At 39.5% G+C, this 20,923-nt stretch overlaps 1 protein-coding gene across 7 annotated transcripts in view; it reads right to left on the reverse strand.

Annotated features, from left to right (window-relative positions):
- MAP7D2 (MAP7 domain containing 2) overlaps positions 1-20,923 on the reverse strand; it is a 124,603-nt gene that overhangs the window by 36,954 nt on the left and 66,726 nt on the right. Inside the window, exons 3-8 of one of the 7 annotated variants that reach the window (XM_073357031.1) lie at positions 18,340-18,503; positions 7,664-7,778; positions 6,661-6,759; positions 4,634-4,744; positions 3,024-3,146; positions 1,002-1,126 (exon numbers count right to left, since the gene is read on the reverse strand). In XM_073357031.1, the coding sequence (XP_073213132.1) occupies positions 1,002-1,126; positions 3,024-3,146; positions 4,634-4,744; positions 6,661-6,759; positions 7,664-7,778; positions 18,340-18,503 (737 nt within the window). Of the gene's footprint in view, positions 1-1,001; positions 1,151-3,023; positions 3,147-4,633; positions 4,745-6,660; positions 6,760-7,663; positions 7,779-7,960; positions 8,205-18,339; positions 18,504-20,923 lie in introns of those variants that run through there. The other 6 variants (XM_073357020.1, XM_073357068.1, XM_073357040.1 and 3 more) reach the window with 6 other exon arrangements.

Below are 20,923 nucleotides of genomic sequence, written 5' to 3' on the forward strand. Positions count from 1 at the left end.
TTTGTTTAGCTTGTAGTTAAAAGCAATGCTTCAATGATACAGATAGTTTATTAACACAAGGACATATAAACAGATTTGCATAACATTCACATAAAATGGACGTTTTCTAAATCCCAGCATACAATTGAACTGCAAGATCTTCTTCAATACTGTATATACATTTTTATGTCTTGCACACACAGTATATGCTGCTGCAAAAATACCTTTCAGGCTATAAACAAATCGTATGGAGCGGTACAGAAGGGTACTGCCCCCGTTGGAGCCCGGACAGCATTGGGTAGAATTTTCAAAAGCGTCTAAATCCTGCTGATTTCCACAACTACACAGACCTGTTGTCTCTCTCAGTTTTTACAAGAGATATGGCACTGTCAGGGATTTGGCAGAAAAGTTGAGCTTTTGTTCTCAGATGCTATGCAATGACTAGGCACATGCAGGCTAAGTTCAGTTTCCATGCCTCTATAGAAAATATACAGTTGTTAATAGTGAAAATGTTGAATAAATTTCACTTAAAATTATATATACAGAAAGAAGTGAAACTTGACCGGTATAAAGTAGTGATGCTCTCAATACATTAGGCAAGCTACCGGAGCAGGAGGGAAATTTGCCAATTCAGTAGGGTGGTTTTATTTCTAGCCAAACACTCTCAACGGTGGCGACATCCCATTTGCCATGCAGCTGTAAACTCAGTCCCAGAAGTACTGGTTTCCCAAGACACAGCACTTCCAGAAAACATGTTTCACTGCCAGAAATGTAGATTCCCTGAATACAGAAGTGTTATTCCAACTAATTCTGGTTAATAGAGGCTACACTGCTTTCCAGGAAGATATTAAAAACCTGCTGCTTGGCAGGTGAATGGAACCAACAAATGGACATGAATGTTTTTCTGCTTTCTGTTCTTAAAAACAAACAAACAAAAACCATATTGTACAATAATGAAACACAGCAACTAAAAGCAACATAACTTTGTCCAGGAACACAATCAAAACATGTTCCAAACCCACCTGTGTAACTTCAGCTGCAGTTGCCCCTTTCATGGTATCAGAAGTGGAAGCTGATACCGCCTTCTTCCTTTCTGCACTTCGGGTGAGGGAAGGCTTGTAGGGAGATTTAAGAGGACTAGCTGGTGCTACACGAGGACAGATATGGAATACTAAAGAGTTACAGTACAATAGCAAGAGCAAAGGGGAACAGACAAAGTAGGGGAGAGGAAAAAACAGCACAACTTTGTTATAACATGAGACATGGCAAACGACATTTTTAAAGATTTAAATAGATATTTAAATCACATTAAATCTGTGCCTTTTGCATGTGTGCAGAATGGTCTCATTTACCAAAAATGCTTTCACTAAAAGCATTAACATAAAACTAAGAGCATTTTTAAAAAGCCCATAAAATACCTGAGCACTAAAGTCTCTCTCTTTTACCCATAACATTTCTGAATAACTTTGCAAATACAGATTTCGTGATTTCCCCCCTCTTCTGAAAAGGGCTGATCTCCTTTATTAAATATGCATAAAAAAGACTAATAGGATAGCCATAGCTGTGTCAGTGTAGACAGTGCTAGGTCTCTATCTGTCAGCCTAACTACTGCCTCTCAGGGAGGCGGACTAGCTGTGCCAGTGGAAGAACCCCTCCGACTGCAGCCGTGCGTGTCTATACCGAAGCACCATAGCAGTGCAGTAGCCGTGCAGCTGTAGTGCTCCAAACATAGACAAGACCTCAGTCACCTAGATCAAACAGGCGCTTTTAAAAGCTGTACCCATGAGTCCTAAAAAAAGCTTGTCTGAGACATATTAAGTGCACAGTTATTATTACTAAGTGCACAGTTATTGTAATGGTGCACATATTAAGCGCACAGTTATTGTTACTCCACGTAACCTTGAATTTGAAAGTTCACTGGTTATGTGCATCATGACCACAATCACAGCACTTCTTCCCCCTCCTTTTTTGTCCTTTTTTTTTTTTAACTGCAATTTGAACAAAAGGTTAGCGAAGAGAGGATATTCTACGTTTTACTGGTATTGCTTTGACAATATGTTGGACAGCTTCCACACATGCGAAAAAACAATACTAACTGGGAGAATGTGAGAAAAGGCAAAACAAAAAACAATTTTGCCCTATGTTTGATGTCTTCTACACAAATAATGAAGAACCCATAAAAGATTTAGTCTTGCCTCAGTGCAGGGGACTGGACTAGATGACCTACTTAGGTCCCTTCCAGTCCCACCTTTCTGTGGTTCCGTGAAGTAAAAAGCAACAAACTTTCATTTCATCTCAGTAGCTCTCCTTTAATCTAGAGCAGAGTACACTGACATTTTGAGCTGGCTTTCCTTTAGACAGTTGCTCTGTGAACAGTAAATCAGGAATTCTCTCATGGCTGAAGTATTCTATATCATAACTTCCAAAGTACAATATTTTTCATGTAGAAACAAAAAACGGAGGATCTTTTAATGAGTCTACCTTTATATATCATAAAGAAAAAGTGGAGGGGAAAAAGAGAACATCTCTTTTCTTTGTAATATATCTTTGAGCATCCTTTTATTAAGTGGTAATGTGTAGAACGTGAGTACATTTGAGTCACATAATATGGGGATAACATGTTTAAAATGCTAATTTGTATTTTGGATACTGGATATACAATAATTTGGATATTATTTGGTTGTTGAAGATAAAGAGCACAAAGTTAATGTGCTATCTTTTTCTCTGATATCTTTTTCACCTTGTAGGGTAAGTACAAAAGTTGAGCTACCTCATAATTATTCTGCCCTGGTTTGGAATTTCCTGATGATTTTATTTAGTTAGTTAATTCTAGACCCCGTCACCAAATTTTCTTATAAATACAGGTAAGAACTGAAAGGGACAAAATGGTAGACATGTAAATATTTCCATGCTTTTGAGACATTACTACCCAAAATGGAAGTAAAATTATATTAAAAAAGAACAGATAGTATCTCTATGCAATTTTTCAAGTGCAGCTAAACACATACCTTAACATTTTCAAAGGGCACAATTTTCATTTTTACCTGAATCATTGTATTGCTCAGAAAGCATTAATGTACTTCTGCTTCTGGCTAAAGAAGACTGTGTGGGAGTCAGCAGTCGAGAAACAATAAAGTTTTCCACTGGACTAAGGTGCATGCGGTGAGCTGAAGGATGGGAGCAAATAAAACAAATAAATTTTAACAGAAAAAGCTAAAAAAAAATTGTTTTAAATAACTTAAATAAAACCAGTGAAATGATCAAATGAAATGAACAAGAGAAAACCTGTTATGTCTGTGATTTAAAAATGCTGTTAAAGAAGTTAATGCTCCTCTGAAGGAGATTTCTGGTTTCTTCATCATTTTAAGCCACCTAAATTATCTTCCAACCTGTATAATAAATACAGTAGATTAAACTTGTTTTTTATACAGAAGAATCTTCAGTTCTGCAAAATGGTTGCTTTCATGACTCAGCATGAAAAGGGTTTGCTTTTTCCCCAATGACAGAGCAGTTCCTGGTTTGTGTGCTAAGTACCCTGGGAGTCATTTAAAATGCACAGTCTCTCTGTTGTATAAACCTTATTTATACAGTACATCCTTATGCCTTTCCTCCTCATAAATATGAGATATGACTACATATGTTTATAAACAAATTCCTATTACCTGCATTTATAAAGTCACCCATCACCATAACCTCCGAGTTCTACATTTATATTTATTAAGCAACTCTAAAAAAATAATTTAAAATGAAGTATGTTTACTGTTGCTTCTTGTTTCTGTCAAAATATTTGTCATTTGTTCTAAAAGAAACAATTCACAGAGGGACAAATCCTTCAGTATTTACTGTACAATTATTACCTTCTAAAGGGCCTAATCTTGCAGAGTGCTCATCATCTGCAGAACCTCTCATGGATCAGGCCTTTAAGTCGAATTAAAAGACTCTAGAAATCTTGACACAAGTGACAACTTCCAGCTGGCTCACAATGACGACAAACTTTTGTCAATAAACACCCAGTAAATACACATTTTTTACATATAGTTTCTTAATATGGCTAAAGTGTCACAAGCAATGCCTTTTTGGAGGATTACTGCAATTACATTTTGTGCTCAGCCCTGTTTCTTAGTGCATCACGAGATGAAATACAACCAGTAAGAAATGAAATGCTTGCTGTGATTTACTGTTTAAATAAACCTCATATTTACTTGAGGTGCAGAAGTATAATACATCAGAGTGTGAACTATCACATCTCAAAAAAACCCTAATTTGCATCCTCTCTTTAATTCATCCAACGTTTTCACTGCCCTGCCATTCCTCACCAATATTCAGCCACAGTAATGCAGATAACTGGCCACTCAAAATGGTTACATGAAGGTGCACTTTGACCTCTGTGGCACAGACTTATATCTGCCGTGCTACGTTTAGTCCCACACAGCCTGGGGTCTCCAACATGGCAGCATTATCCTGGGCTGGCTATAAAGCTATTTCAAGTATTTAAGATCTTTTACTAATATATTTAATTTACCACCCCAATAACGTTAGAATTGGTTATAATAAAGAACTCAAGAGTTACAGACAGATCTATCGACAAAAAGGTGCGTTTTAAACATAGGAGAGTTTATGCTGATAAGAGACCATAAGCAGCATATTCACTTGCCTCTGTCAGGGGAATACGTTATTGCCGCTGTGGAGGAGGAGAGACGCTTACTGATTGGTGACTCCATTTGCTTTGGCAGATTCATTGTAGAAGCTGAAAGTTTGTCACATGCTGCAGAGAGACGCATTAAAGATATTTATATTCATACTACAGCGTTGAACACTCCCAAAATTAACCTCTCATTTTTCACTCACGGACCTTGTCATTCATCTAGGGGCAATGAATAATGCAGAACAGATAATTCTATTCCAACTGCTGTAGATACCAGCATTTTATAAGATACATTTTGGGATATCATTTTTCTACTTGTGATTTTAACATTTCAATTTTACAATACCCTGTGTAATACAATGCCAGGAGCAAGTAACTTCATACTAAATCCAAATGAATGAAATGGTATCAAGGAAAGAAATGCAATACCTGTACAAGAAGAAAATACATAGGCTGCACAAACATAACAAATTTGAACTCTTCCCTGACCTCTCTCAGCTTCAGTCTTCCGGAGGTGATATGTATATCAGCTCCTCCAAAGTACTATTCTAATGCAAAATTCAAGATATTCAACACTAATTTATGCATTTATAGGACATACGACAGCACCATTTACCTCTTTACCATCTCATGCATGAGAACTTTCAAAACAATAACTTGGTTTCAGCCCAACTGTTTACATTTGGTTTTATTTCTGTTACAATATTGTTTGATAAAGTAAATTTTGGCTTGATAACTATTCCTATGTACTCATAAGTTCAATATAATGATGGAATCACGTATGCCCAATTATTGTAGCAGCGAACTATGACGTGTTCGTTATGTAATGGTCAGAACCTACAAGCACACTGGATGGTTAAGGGGGGGTTGTTTATTTTTAAAATTTTGTTTCCTCTGACAACAACAAAGAAGTCTCAGCTAGTAACTCACATTCATGGTACAAATTCTGCAGTCCTTGCTCAACTAGGACTCCCACTTACATCAGTGGAAGTCTTGCCTAAGGGACAACTGCATGATTTGGTCCTATCTGCTAAAGCAAGCAATAAAATTCCTTATGTTCACATTTTTAAAAGATAGGTGCAATGATTGCTTCCAGAAAATGCATGCAAACCTGCAAATCACTTATTTGTTCATCAAGACTGTTCACCCATGTCTGCACCAAAGTAAGAGTCTTGGGGTTTACATACATGTTTTTGCAGTACATCAGTTACTCATGCATTTTGCAGGCATAACCATCGTGCCCATCTTTGAAAAAACAGCTCTTGAGTAGATTGGCTGTGCTAGATTTCCAAAATATGTCAGATATATTTGCAGCTGAAGGAAAAAACAACCACCACCAAAAAAAAACCCTAAACCCCACACTGTATGATTCATCCCTGGTATAGACATACACGATCTATTTCACAGTCCTTTGAAATTAATAATTCTAATCTAATGTACAATATAAAATGCAATAAAGTTGTCAAAGGACAAACTCAATCAAAATTTGTAATTATTACAATGTTCAAAATACTTCAGCATACTAAAACAACAGTGCTTCCTAATTTTTAACATATCGTGGATGTAGAGGGTGGGGCTGGAAGGAATCAATACATAATGGGTGACGTGATATCTCCATAAATATTTATTCTTATTGTATAATTGAAATGTTTTTAAAATAGAACCTCTACCCCATCAAGTCTCTCTTGAACAAGCTACTCAAATGACATACACACAAAAAAAACTACAGAAACACATATTTGTGCCCACAAATTTGACAAAGACGTGAATTTATTGAGTTATTCAAGTCCACAGTTAGTAAGAAAATTATGAGATGTCTCTGTTGTGCTGGAATGCTAGGCATGCATTGCTTCACGATGACAAAATCAAAAGAAAAAAAAGACATTTGTTCCATATCTTTAATGGTAACAGTGTAGAGTACCGGACTGAAATAATAAGAAAACCAGTGGTTAGGAAGGACAACATCAAGGGATGGTTTAAAGTGATTAGAACAGTTATAAACGAGACACTATGGTAACTGTGATTCTCTGAAATACCATTGTAGGAATCATCAGCAGCAGTAGCGGTCACAGGGTCTGGAGGAAGGGTGTTGGCAGCTAAACCTAGGAGAGGGGGTGGGGTATTTTCTGATTCACCTATACAGCAGAAAAATCAGAGCAAAGAGAGGTGAAAGAAATTACCGAATAGCTTAAAAAAAAATCATGTATAAGCGATACTAGAAAAATAAAGAGGTTGCTTTCTAGAAGAAGAGTTGCTTTTATTATGTTGCATGTAAATTTCTTTCCCGATTTTTCTTAAATGACAAACCCTGAAAATTGTTTTGTGAAATAAAGCTAAATGTTTTTTGCTTTAACATGGACAGAAAAATATATTTACACTTAGTTTAGAAGAGAGCAGCAGCCATATTTCATCATCTGAGCAGAGGGGGTTTTTTGGTTCTTGTTTTTTTTAAATAACCCAGTCCATTTGGAAACCCAGTGAATTTAAATGAGATAAACAGCAGAGAGATGAATACCTTTTTGAAACATAAAAGCAGTTCACGGTTGATTATGAAATAATTATGAAACCAAATCAAAAAGAGCAGCAGCAACAACAAAAAAGTATATGGAAAAATCCATTTTAAACCGTGAATGCTGCATAATCATCTAGAAATCCCTGTGAGCTTTTAGAAATGCCAGTGACAAAAATAGATCATTTTCCACAAAGATTTGGGCAGCACTCGGTTCCTTTGTGAATACGTAGCAAGCTAAATGTGTTGGGGATTTTTAAAATTTCATTTTAGCATTTGCTGTTATCCCCAAAACACTTTCTGATTACTCTATTAAAATGATCTGCTTCCACAAACTTAGGAGTGACCTTTCTTCCTAGGAGGTACCATAGACATGAAACCTGATAAGCTATTACAAAGCATTGATTCATGCTACATATCAACAACCCTCACAACATCACAGTAACTATAAACAGGTACCTTCTTTCTATCTTTAATCTCATGCATTTTGCACTTCAGGATCTGCAATGCAGGCAGCTTGTTTCACTCACCATCTCTCCCTCCTGAGCCTGCAGCCAGTGCTCCGCCCCATGACCATCGCTTCTGTTTCTGTTCCAGCTGCTGACTACGTTCTAGTGAACGACGCATCATGGCTTCTAAACGTTCCTGGTTAAATTGTTGCAAAAATTAAGAGACAGAGAAATAAAATCTAATTCAGGTCACCTGGGCTTTCTGATCAATACTAAAAAATAAACATTTTTTATCACCCCACATAACAGGTTCCTGTAATTATGCTATCAACAAAAGAAAAACGACTGAATACAGAAGGTACCAGTATGTCTACCTACCTCCAGAGAAGAGTATCCTTTGTTTGCAATCCACTGAGGTCACTACCGAGGCCTAAGTAAATACCACAGGTTGCATCACTGCCTAGCATCTGTTCCCGCTGGGGAGTCTGCTGCTGTGCTGTGGACTTAATTTGTAGAAGAATAATGCCTGACAAGCATTAACTCCTTCTTGTCTAAGCAGGCCTCAGGTTTTTCTCCTTCAGTATTAAAGTGAGATTGCTGCAATGCCAGTGGCTCCTCCTAGCTGCACAGATAAATGATCACTTCAAACCTGAAGCAGGTTGCATTTGCAGGATGACTTTTTTTTTTTTTTTAAATCCCTGCTTCCCCCATAACACCTTCTACAGATTAGACATTTAAAACGGTCTTTATCCTAATCCGAGTTGCACAGACCATTCAATTTAGATACACATTTTTAAACACATATCTACTACTTCTTGCTCTGAACAACTTGCTTCTCCCCCTCCCTCATCCCCACATCCTCCCCTTCCGTCTGCCTGGTGTATTTTTTATTTTCTTTTTTTTGGTCCTTCTGGAAATCTTACCCCACCCGTAAACTTTTAACTGTTTATGCATGATCTTTCTACTACCTCCACATCCTGGCCCCCACTGAAACCTGACTCCTCCTCCCCTATCCATGCCTGTTACCATCTTCCTCCTACAGTGCACGCTCTCTCTGTGCTTTATTCATCAAGATGGTGGCACTGGCCTTTTACTTTCTCTCTTTTTTTCCTTCAATATGGGCATCATCTTGTTCTTTGCCCTCTACTTATTTTTTGCATCTATTGCCTCACACGGTCCTGGTCCTTCTTCCTCTCTTTCTCCAAACTGCCCTCCATCATCTTTGGCCACTTCAGCCTCCATGCTGAAGATCGGTCCAGCTGTGCAGCCTCTCACTTTCTTACCCAACATTCATTCATTCGTTTGTTTTTTTACCTCCGGCTATGGATCAGTTCCTCTACTCACTACATCAGTCACTCTATTTTTCACAAGACACTGGATTCTTATGCTCTAAATTTTCTGTCCCTGATCACCACATTATCTCCCTTATTCATCCCTGTTAAACCCCAACCCAATCTCAAAATCCTTGGGTTACCTCCAACCTATTAAATTACCAACTTCCTGCTGACATTAACCACCATCCTTTTATCATTAACCTCTTTCACTGTGGCAGAGAACACTGGTCTCCAGAGGCAATGCGTAAGGGTCATGTCCCCGTCCCCCCGCCCATTTGCAGCTTGGCTTGTACTGAGCATGCTCACAAGGACGTCTCATAATACTTACCCAAATGGCATCTTGTAAGGTATCATATGTAAACCGGAAACACATTAATATTATTGCGTGATTTATGTACATTTAGCATGTGAAGAGTTAGCTAGGTGTGCTGGAAATATGTTTAGATCAAGCATACTAAGTAGAGTGGATAAGAAAGCCTGCCCTAGACAAAGGAATGTGGATTTAACTGTCTGTCTAGCTTGATTACAGGCAAAGGACAATGAAAGTACATTTACAATTAAGGTAAACAAAGTAATCAAGTTAATAGACGATGGAAGAGCTTGGTGAGCATACCAGAGGACTCATCAGAGTCTGAACTCTCAGAAGGTCTTCATGGCTCTTGAGGCAAAGTCAATGGATTTTGGGCAATAAAAGGGGAGCAAAACAACATCCTGGCTATCTATCACTTAGGGGACAAAGGGAACAGCGCCCTCTGATTCTGTGAATGCTGGATCCTCTGGCCTGAAGAGCGAGAGATGCTGGTAGTTTGATATCAGTGAGAAAGCTTAGACAAAGATTGTAACTTGTTAAAATTAAGTTTTTGTCACTAGGAAACATGTTTCTGTTTTATTTGTAACCATTTGTCTTTGTTACTCTTGCTTAGTATAACTTAAGTCTACATTCTTTATCAATAAACTTATCCTGAGTTTTACTATAAACCATCTCAGTGCTGCATATTAAGATAAAGAGCATGTCCTATTTCTGGCCGAGTGTAAATGCCTCCACCCTATCCTCCTTCATGATCTATCCACTGATTTCAGCACCAGGCCACTTCCTCCTCCTGGATTCTGATCTACTGGTTCTTCCTCCCCAACTGCTCCTTTAGTTTCTCCTCTCCCTCTTTTGAGGATTCTTTCAGTCTCTCTCAGGGCTCTGTCCATTGTTCAATCTTTTCCCGCTATTCTGGATGACCTCATCTGATCTCAAACTTTCAGCTATCATCGTCCATGTACTGACAAGTCCTTCGTCTATGACTCCTTACTGACATGTCCCCCTTTGATCTGTCTCTCATCTCCAGCTCTCTTTAGATCACCACATCCTAAATGCCCTGCCATTAGCTAATGCAAAACATGCCAAAAGCAAACTGCAGCTTTTTGTCCTTTTCCTTTTTCCCTGTGTCACTGTCAATACCATCAGTGTCCAAGCAGACACATAAGCTCCCTTCTTTTTTTCCCCCTCCTCATTTCCCACCCTCCCTCCAAGTGCATGCACAGAGAAGCACACACAGGCCACCACAAAATCCAGACGTCTCTCTCTACAATAGCTCAGAAAAATCCATACCTTCCTTCCTGCCTCTGTGAGTAAGTATGCTTGTCCATACTGTGGTGGTCTTCTGCCTTTGCTATGCAGCTTTTTTCTGTCTCCCTGACACCAGACTTGCTCCCCTCCAGCCTACCATGCCATGACCTAAACAGCCTTCCTTCCCCACTTCTCTGACTATGTCATCCCCACATTTAAATCCCTCTTCTGTCTTCCACTCATCTTCTACATCAAGTTCAAGCTTCTGGTCCTCACCCTTCAAGGCCATGCTAACTCCACAGCAGCCTAATCATTACTCTCATTTCCTTTCAGTTCCTCTACTCCTCCCAAGCCTCCTACCTCACCGATCTCTTTGTAGTCTCCTCCCACTCATTTACATTACTTTCTCCAGTTATCCTCCTTGCCTATGAAATGTCATCCCACCAGTGTTATGCAAAACAATCATTCTCTTCTCTCATATCTCTCTTTAAACACACTTCCGCAAAATCTACCAATCTTATCATAGCTAATAAGTATAACACACTTATTTTTAAAAAATGTGATACTATATATTAAAATGTCAGCTGGTTATAAGAGGCAACATGTATTTGTTTTGTATGTTTGTTTATAACTTTAATATTCCATGGGGCAAAGATCGTGTCATCCTCTGTTTTGTAGGTCAGATAACACAATCATGGCATTTAAAATAACTAATAACACTGTTATATGAACAAAATAAAACACAAAATGAAAGTCTAAAGGAAAAACGGTGGTTTTTTTCATATGTATTTTAAAACTCACGTTACCCACATTTAGAATTTGATATTTTAAATTGTATAGTATGAAACTACAAAGAGAAAAGGATTTTCTGTACATTTTATTTGGAAATATATACTTTCATTTATGTGTGCCTTTCATCAGAGAATCACAGAACACTTGAATATTAAACCCTCACAAAATTAACAAACATATACATTAACATTTTAAACTAGCAAAATATCACATACTTAAAGCAAAAACCAAAAATACCCAGCTTGTTAGACTATAAAATGCCAGAGTTAGCAAAAACAACATTTGGATTTAGTACTGTTACAACCAATTTTTTTGTCCAGGAATAGCTAAACAGTAGGACACAAATGCATTTCTCCATCAGCAACACACAAAATTTGCTGCCTTTGTTACATAGACCCTACCTCCTTGAAAGATGTTTCAGACACTATGCCAACTTCCCATCTGGAATCTGTAATAGCTATTGTGAAGGTAACTGCTGCACTATTGATATGTTGAGCCACCAAAAACAATCCTGTAGTATTCCATGAGCTTCGCATGAAGGTTAAATCAAGAATAAGTAAACTATGAAAACCTGAAAAGAGCCATCTACTGTTCATAGGGAAAATATAACATTTATTTCTGCATTTCAAAAATCCTTATAGTCATCCACCCAAGTTTCTTCAGTCGAAAGAACAGAACCATTTTGATCACCCAAAATTACATTTTTTTAAAAAGCACTAGTACAGAGACTGCAAGTAAATGGATCAGAGAACTTCCCTTTCATCTATACAAAATATAATACACACAAAAGGCACAAGAATCCAATTTCTTTTCTCATTCAAACTGGAAGTTATTTTACAAATATCATGGGTAGAAACAAAAAGGAATTGGTTAAAAGGACAGCTTTAAAAAGTCACGCTCCTGCCTGAAATTGTTGTACCTACTGTTACAAACACGTAGCTAACTGTAAGATTAGAGAAAAAGTATAATTCTGTTCACATAAAGTAAACAAAATTAAAAAAAAAGGATTTAAAAAAAATGAAAACTGTGTATATAGTTAGTTGCACTGTTTCTAAATATCACCACCCAGTCACTTTCTACTTTTATTTGTGTGGGTCTTTTGCACAGCAATGAGGGAAAGAATTTTTTGTTGGTTTTAAAGGGGAAAAATGTGCATTGTAAAAATCACAAAAACTATGATGCTGGCCTTCACCACCCCTTTTAACTGCCCTTCTGCACACAACCCTTTACCAAAACTACCCTCATTTAACACAACTTATTTCTATCCAGACATTCACAACGACTAGTACCGACAGGGCAAAAAAAATCTGGTAAAAAGGTGTGCAGAAGGGCACAGGGAGGGCAGAGTTAAGGTTGCAGTGCATGGTCTGTGGTGTACAATAGTTATAGCAATGACAATGATGGGTATGTTTGCAGTTGGAGAAGAAGAGGGTATGGATTGATCGGTTGCTTAAACTCACAAGAGTAAAGAAATAAAGTTGTGTCCCGTATGTTGCGTGTGTAATACCTTAACTGCTTGACAATACAGTTGTGTATTTATATATTGGATTAAGTTACACACAAATGAATTACAACACTTATGAAAAAATTATTATTCACATATTTTGGTTCCAAATGTAATTAACTGGAGTACCCAAACATTTATGAATTCTTCCAGTCTATTTTTTGTAAACATATACCCTTCCCAAATGTGAGTTTCAAAAATATGAAATGTACTCCATAATGAATATTTAACTGAGAGAAATCCTTCCAATGATGCAGAATGATTTTACAACAGCTATTACCAAGATGTCTTGAAGTTGGAGGCTGGGTTTTGTATATGTACCTGTTTTGCAATGCTTGTTTATTTAAACCTCAATACAGTGACAGATTCAATGTTAATTGCCTTTTTAAAAAATATAATCTGAAATTTTTACCCCAAAATGATGTATGAATGGGCAGTGTGGAAAAATATGAGAAGAGCACCCAATATGCTTGACACAGTCAGTACGAGTTAGAATGGTAATCCAGTGTTGTACATTTTGACAGGTGTTCACATTGCTTTAACAACAAAAATGTGAGAAGAGCAGAGGACATCACATCTAACAAGAGATACATTTAGAATATGTTGAAAGTGTTGGATCATATTAAAGAAGTTCTGTATTAAAATCACAAATGAGTTTGATTCCCCATAGTTTAAATTCCAGGGTATTACTAATTAAGAGGTCTCTTGGGTTTTGGTACTGTTTCTCTCCCTCTATGTGTGAAACTTGCAAGCTGCTAATTTTGTTAGTACATTCTAAGACAGAGGCTGTTCTCAAAGCAATTCTTTGTAACAACTACTCACACAGAGAGAGACTCAAAGCAATACTTTGTAACAATAGAAACAGCACCCAGAGACTCCCCGCCCTTTTGTTGTATTCATCTTGCTTTGTTAACAATTGTGATTAAAATAGAGATAGAGGATGTATGTGGATGGATGCTTGGTGTGGATAATAACTGAATGATCAGGGAGGTGCCTGCCTAAGAATCCAGTGTCCATGGGCTGAAGAAGGCGTCAAGTGGATACAACCAGAGGACTCCCCCCCGGAGGGCAGACTGGAATCCACCCAACAGCCTCAAGAATGGGAGAACCAAAGAACAAGATAACATATGGCAGCATGGAGCCATCAGGCATGTGCCATCTGCTGATTGATTCAGCAACAGCATGATGAAGCAATTCCCATAGACCAGCATAGGAAGAAATTCCTATAAAAATGGACTCTAGAAAGTGAGAACTTTGGGGGGGTCTGATTCTGCAAACCAACTTCCAGGAGCATCAGATGAGCATCTGACAAGGCCCTGCTCCCTCCTCATGTCCAGGCCACCTGGCCAGTGGCTTGGCATGAGCAACTCTAAGGCTGGTAACTATGATAACAACCTTGCAGAACCTCTGTGTGTGTGTGTGTGTGTGTGAGAATGAATGAATGAATGAATGAGTGAATAAATATGAAATTGAATGGAATGTTATAGCTATAACTAACTGCTTACTATGATTCTTTCTGTATTCACAATAAATGTGGCATTTTGCCTTTTCCCCTTTAATAAGATCCTGCTGGTTTTTATTTTATTGGTATAACATGAGACCATAATTATTTTTTTTTAATGAAGCAAGTCATTTTCACGGACAGTAAAGCACATAGAGAACCAGATCATAGAAACAGGATGTCACAGTTAAAGTAGGAGAGGCCAGATTTTGTTCTCTCTTTTAAAGTTAAAGTCGGGGCAAAACGTACATAGACTGAAAGAAGAGAAGTGGGAGTAAATTATTTTGAAAACTACATGGAAATGTTTTCTCTCTTTTGCAAAGGTGATTTGGTCATAGAGAAGATCATCAAGGCTCTCTAGAATGTCTGTCCTTACAAGATTTGAAAGTCCACTATTCTAGCAAAGTCATCATCTTCCCATGACATCTCTTTTCATCCCCTCTCTCTTTTCAAAAATCTTTTAATTCTTAATCAGCCGCAGTGGCAGTGCTAACGTCTACTAAGGCCCAAGCCGTCTTCAACCTCTGCCCGTGTGTGAACAATAACAGTCAGGGGAACCTTACTGTGATTAACAGCAGCACAATAATAGCGGTGAACTTAAGTGTTAAAGTGAAATCCTGGAAGTGCAGGGCAAGCTTGTGGCCATTTGTTTTCAGCAGAATTGGAACTTTCACACCGTATTTTAAGTCTCTATCCCTTTATGGTTTGTTAAAACCTTCCTCATAGGACAGAACTGGAATGGTCCACTGCAAAGGTTCATCTGAGATGTGAACATGCCCCATTTTATCATGACGAGCGCTAACAATTTATTTGAGCATGAGCTTTTGTGAGCTACAGCTCACGTAGCTCACGAAAGCTCATGCTCAAATAAATTGGTTAGTCTCTAAGGTGCCACAAGTACTCCTTTTCTTTTTGCGAATACAGACTAACACTGCTGCTACTCTGAAATCTGGTTTTTCAGTTTCTGTTTTTACTCATTTCTATGTTCATCTTTTTGATACTTCAGTGCACTGATACTGCATAAAATTATATTTTATAGCTTTGCCTGTATTGTTACTACATAATTTATCAGAAATCTGTTGCTTTTGTAACAATGAAAAAAACAAAAATTAAAAGAGTTTTAAAGCACTCTCATTACATATTTGTCTCCTATGTCGCCCGCCTGTCCATAAGCGTGCAGATACACACATGCACACACTGCATTTTGAGAGCTACATCAGAAATTAGGCCACTGTCCACCACAACAGAAAACCAAATAGAGTACTAACTGACCCTGGCAGAGAGAGTGTGTATGCAAGTGCACACACAAGCCTTTAAGAATACTTTATTCCTTTTATTCTAAACACTGGTATTGTCAGTTGGCTTAGATTATTTACATATGTTCCATTGAGATTTTCTGGTTTTGTTTTGGGATATGGTAAGAAAAGGAAATATGTATTTAGATGTATAAAGTGCTTCATCTTTCAGTGGACAGCGTAAAGAGGACATAAAAAAAGAACCTTGGCATTTTCTGACTCTTCCCTCTTGTCCCGACTATTTTTAAAAACTGGCTCTTGAAATGCTACATTAACCCATGCATTACTGAAAGTCCTAGTTATTTCAGCAGAAACATCCAGCTAACATTTGGGTTTTGACTGAAATTATGAGATAGAGAAACCCACGCTTCCCAGCTAGAGTCTCTCTGTGGAGGAGCAAGATGCCTGTGGGATGGGTAGGATAAGTAGAAAACGTATGCGGATAGCAGTAAACAACAAGGAAAGATCAGTCTGCAGTCAACACTGCATGGCTGCAACTGTGTTGCACAGGTCAATAAAGACTGTGGTTCAGATTTTCAAGGTCAACTAGGTGATGTAGACACACAACACTGATTAATTTTATGGTGAGTTGTGTATCTAAAATCCAGCAAACAGGCTGAAATTGACAAGAAAGCCAGGCAACTAGAGCCCAGCTGCCCCTGGCTCCCTGCTGGACTACACCTGCCCAGCTCCCCACTCAGGGAGGTGAGAAGCCTGGGCAACTGCCCCCCCATGCTGTGGAGAATGGGGAGGCGAGAAGCACAGGCGTCTGGCACCCACTCCTGGCAGGCAATGGGGAGGTGAGTGGAGCTGAGAGCCCTGGCTCTCAATCCCTTCCACCACTCCTCTTCGGTCAGTGGAAGCGCTCCTGGTAAGGCCATGCACCACCGATAGAAGGAGGGTAGTGTGGACATCAGCCACTGCAGTAATTACTGTGGTGGTTGTAAATCGGCCTAACAAATTTTGACTTAAGTCTGTAGTTTAGACATGCCCAGAGGAATGGGATCAGACCCAAGGTCCATCTCATCTAGTATCCAGTTTCTGGCAGTGGTCAGACTCCAGTCTGCCCTGCATAATGTGTGTGGCCACTTCAAGAATAAAGTAGGACATCAATATTTAATATTCATATTACAATAATTATTCCTGGGGGAATTCTGTGTCACTGCTCATCCGCAGACTTCATGTACCATGCAGAATTTTTTTCTCAGCAGAAAATACATTCTGCTAGAAAAGTCCTGCAGTTATGCCTTTCACCCACCAGTGGCTGCTGTGGCACCAGAACAGAGAGCAGCTGCTCCTGGGTGGGAGCACCCCAGCTGCAGATAGGGAAGAGAAGAGGCTGCTTTCCTCACAGCACCCAGCCCATGGGGCCAGGTCAGAAGGCATGAAATATGGGGGACGGATAGCGTGGGGCACATAGGGGTGCTGGGGGGTCACAGACTGGGGTTCAGAAGGGCTAGTTGAGGGGGACAGACTGGGGCAGGGGCTGAATGGGAGTGGGGGTGCAGGGACACATGGGGACTGGGGCAGATGTGTATAACTGAATTAGATAGGCTAGAGGTCAGCCAGGGACTGCATGTGGAAGCTCCCTAACAATCCCCCACAAAAAATGTTCCATACTTCTCCCACCCACACCCAACAACCCTCCAAGTTCACACCCAGGCTCCTTCCCAGCAATTACTTCTCTCTGCCTAAGCTCCTCCATTACCCCTGACTCCCCAAAACCTTTGCACTGCTTCTGAGGGGAGTGGGAAATATGGTTCTATATTGTAGTTTAAATGAATTATTACTAAGAGTTCTGTATTAATATGCCTAGAAAGGAATCTATTTGTCAAAAGAAAAGGAGTACTTGAGGCACCTTAGAGACTAACCAATTTATTTGAGCATAAGCTTTCGTGAGCTACAGCTCACTTCATCGGATGCATACTGTGAAAAGTGTAGAAGATCTTTTTATACACACAAAGCATGAAAAAATACCTCCCCTCACCCCACTCTCCTGCTGGTAATAGCTTATCTGAAGTGATCACTCTCCTTACAATGTGTATGATAATCAAGGTGGGCCATTTCCAGCACAAATCCAGGGTTTAATAAGAACGTCTGGTGTGTGTGGGGGGGGGGCGGGGGTAGGAAAAAACAAGGGGAAATAGGTTACCTTGCATAATGACTTAGCCACTCCCAGTCTCTATTCAAGCCTAAGTTAATTGTATCCAATTTGCAAATGAATTCCAATTCAACAGTCTCTTGCTGGAGTCTGCTTTTGAAGTTTTTTTGTTGTAATATCACAACTTTCATGTCTGTAATCGCGTGACCAGAGAGATTGAAGTGTTCTCTGACTGGTTTATGAAACCTCCCCCCGCCCCCCCAAAAAAGAAAACCAAAAAACCCAGGAGATATTAATGGTGTCATAAGTGATCAACTTTCAGAGGTGCAGTACCAGTTTCCCCACAGGTACTCCATCCCCTGCAGCCCACAGAGCATTTGGTCTCTGTGCAGTTTGCGAAGTACTGTATACTATTCACAGTACTCAATAACACATACACAACACATAGAGATACATATAAAAACAAACTTTGTGCAGCTCTCTGAAATCCTATGCAAGTTTAGGCACAGCTGTTGGCTACCAGGCTGCAGCCAGCATGGTCCTTACTGCAGCAAAGGTTGAGTCGCAGTGCCATAATCATTGGATAGCTCACGTTAAAGCATAACCATCCCTACACAACAGTCACGCTACCTGTGGTGGCTGTACTATATATGCCATAGCAGTATACCTCACCTCCTCTTCTCTGAGCTTCTGTTTCCTCTTCTCTTCAACAGCTGCTCTCTTTTGCTCCTCTCTCTGTCTCTGTTCCTCCAGTTTTCTCCATCGTTCTTCAATTTGCTTTTCATACTGAAGTTTTGCTCTTCTCTCCTTCTCCAAAATCTGCTGCTCTCTGGCAGCTTAAATAAATAAAAATACTCTCTTAACTTGATTTGATTTTTCCCCGTCTATAAAGTAATTTACTGGTATGACAAAATGGGAAGCAAAGAGCAAAAGTATACCAAATGCAAATATACAGGACACATTGATGCAATAAAATCAACAGCACAATGCATAAAAATACACTATGCAGGTAAACAAGAAAATAAGCAATAATCTAATTAGTATAATAAGTAATGAGTTCACCCTTTGTTTGCAATCTGGCAGGTGCTCCATTTCTTCCATAAACATTATAATCAGACTAACAAGTGACCTGTATCTGTATACATTATGAGTTCCTTCATAGCTTTATGGCTAAATTCTTCCCTGCACAAACATGCCTCCTGTGGCTTTTAAAAGGAGTCACATGTAGGATGAAGAGAGCTGAATGTGGGTTTTAGAACTATAAAGTCTGATTCTTTCCTTCTCTCTTCTTTGGCGGTATCTTTAAAGAAAGAATTTAAATAGCTGCAAAAGATTTATGGAAAACTTTGAACAGTGGTCCATTCAGTTAATAATTTTGTATGTTTCAGTTACCTTGTTTGTTACCTCTGGCTATTTGTATGAAGAAAATTTATTTTTTCTGTTGTTGAATTTGTCTCAATTGCTTGTTCCACGTGAAAGTCATAATCCTCTTTGAGACACTAATTTATTGCTATACAAATGATGACTGCAACATGATAAACTGGATTGTTACTTCAAGTGGACAAGGGAATAAATATCAGGAATGAATCAATAAATTATTTAAAAAGCTCCAGTTCTCATGCCAACTTTTAGGTAAAAGACAACAGAAAAATAATTCAAAATAGATATGAATGTATAAGAGTGTATACACACACACACACACACCCCACACTTTAATATATATTACACACACACACTAAAAGCTACATCAACAGAATATTATTAACGTTGAAAAATCATGCATCCAGTCCCATTCTCCTCACCCCGTCAGTCCCCATCTCCACTCCTCAGACTGTTCCAGTACTGGTCACCTCTCCCAGCTCCTCATCCAATCCATCTCTCCCCCCAAACCTGGCCTAAAATCCCTTACCCCCATCCCCACTGGCTCTCAGTCCCAATCCCCCTCTTCAGGTTCCTGATTCAATTCTAATTGTGAACTCTCCCCTTCCGGCTCCTTTTCTAGTTTCTTGGCCAAAGTCATCCGAGCTCCCCCCGTGCACCCTTATCTGGTATGTCTCCCCTCCTTTCCCCACCCCATTGGTTCTCATTCCCAATCTCCCTGCCCACTAGTCCCAGTGTCCACACTTGGCTCCTCATCCAGTCTCAATTTGCCCATCCCTTCCCAATTTCCCTCCCCAGATCCCATTTCCAGTCTCATCTGGCTCTTGCTCCCAGTCATAGTTTCCTCTCCCACCCCATCAGCCTGCAGTTGTCGTCTTCCCTCCCCTCACAGGCTCCTTATTCCAATCTACTTCCCCCACTGCTCGCCCCCAATCCCAGTTCTCATTCTCTCTGCACTCAAATCAGTAGCTTTCTCTCCCAACTGATCCCAGGCTTCAAGTGCACATTGGAGAGAGTCTTCCTCTTCTTACTTTAGGTGCCCACATCTGGCAGTGGCATGGCCTCTAGCGGCCCAGTGCCACTATTGCAGAGAAAGCCCTGTTGAAACCCAGGCTGCAGTATGCTCAGTGTATACAGAATCTTTGGGGAATTTACTAGCTAAAAACCTAAACCATCTCTACTGAGCATGTGCAAACTGGGATTCTTCAAAGGCTTATAACTTGGCCAGATTTTGGCACCTTTTCACAAGGACAGGAAAGGGCACATCCATGACAATGGCTATGTCTACTCTGCAGTTAGACGCCTGGCTGGCCTGTGCTCAGGGGCTCTAGCTAAGGGGCTGTTTAACTGCAGTGTAAATGTTCAGGCTCAGGCTGAGGCGCAGGCTTTCAGACTCTGCAAGGTGGGAGGATCCCAGAGTTCGGGCTTCAGCCTGAGCTGGAACCTCTACATTGTAATTAAACAGCCCTTTCAGCTCCAGCCTGAGTCAGCTGCGGGTGTCTAATTGCAGTATAAAGGTCACACAAAGGCCACAGCCCTGCCAAATTTCAAGTCCCTACTCCAAAAAATGGGGGCACTGCAGCTTTTCAAAGGAAAGGTCACCAGAGATTTTGGACATGAGCTAAACATATTTTCTCTAGCCTCCTTCTTGGAAACAACTGAATCATTTTGGTGAAATCTTCCAAAAATACCTGCCATGGCAAATTTCAGTCCAAATGTTTAAAGTTTGGTAAAGTTATAAGCAACTGAAAGCAGGATGTTTTCCTGGGAAGTGTTGGGCAACCTGCCCTGCCTATAATAATGCAGTAGAAAGAATTATTCAGAAATATTTTGCAAGCACTCAACATTTCCCGTGAGGTTTAAGTTGTTCTTTAAA

This window comes from Lepidochelys kempii, chromosome 1 (genome assembly GCF_965140265.1).
Source record: "Lepidochelys kempii isolate rLepKem1 chromosome 1, rLepKem1.hap2, whole genome shotgun sequence".
Lineage (NCBI taxonomy): Eukaryota > Metazoa > Chordata > Testudines > Cheloniidae > Lepidochelys > Lepidochelys kempii.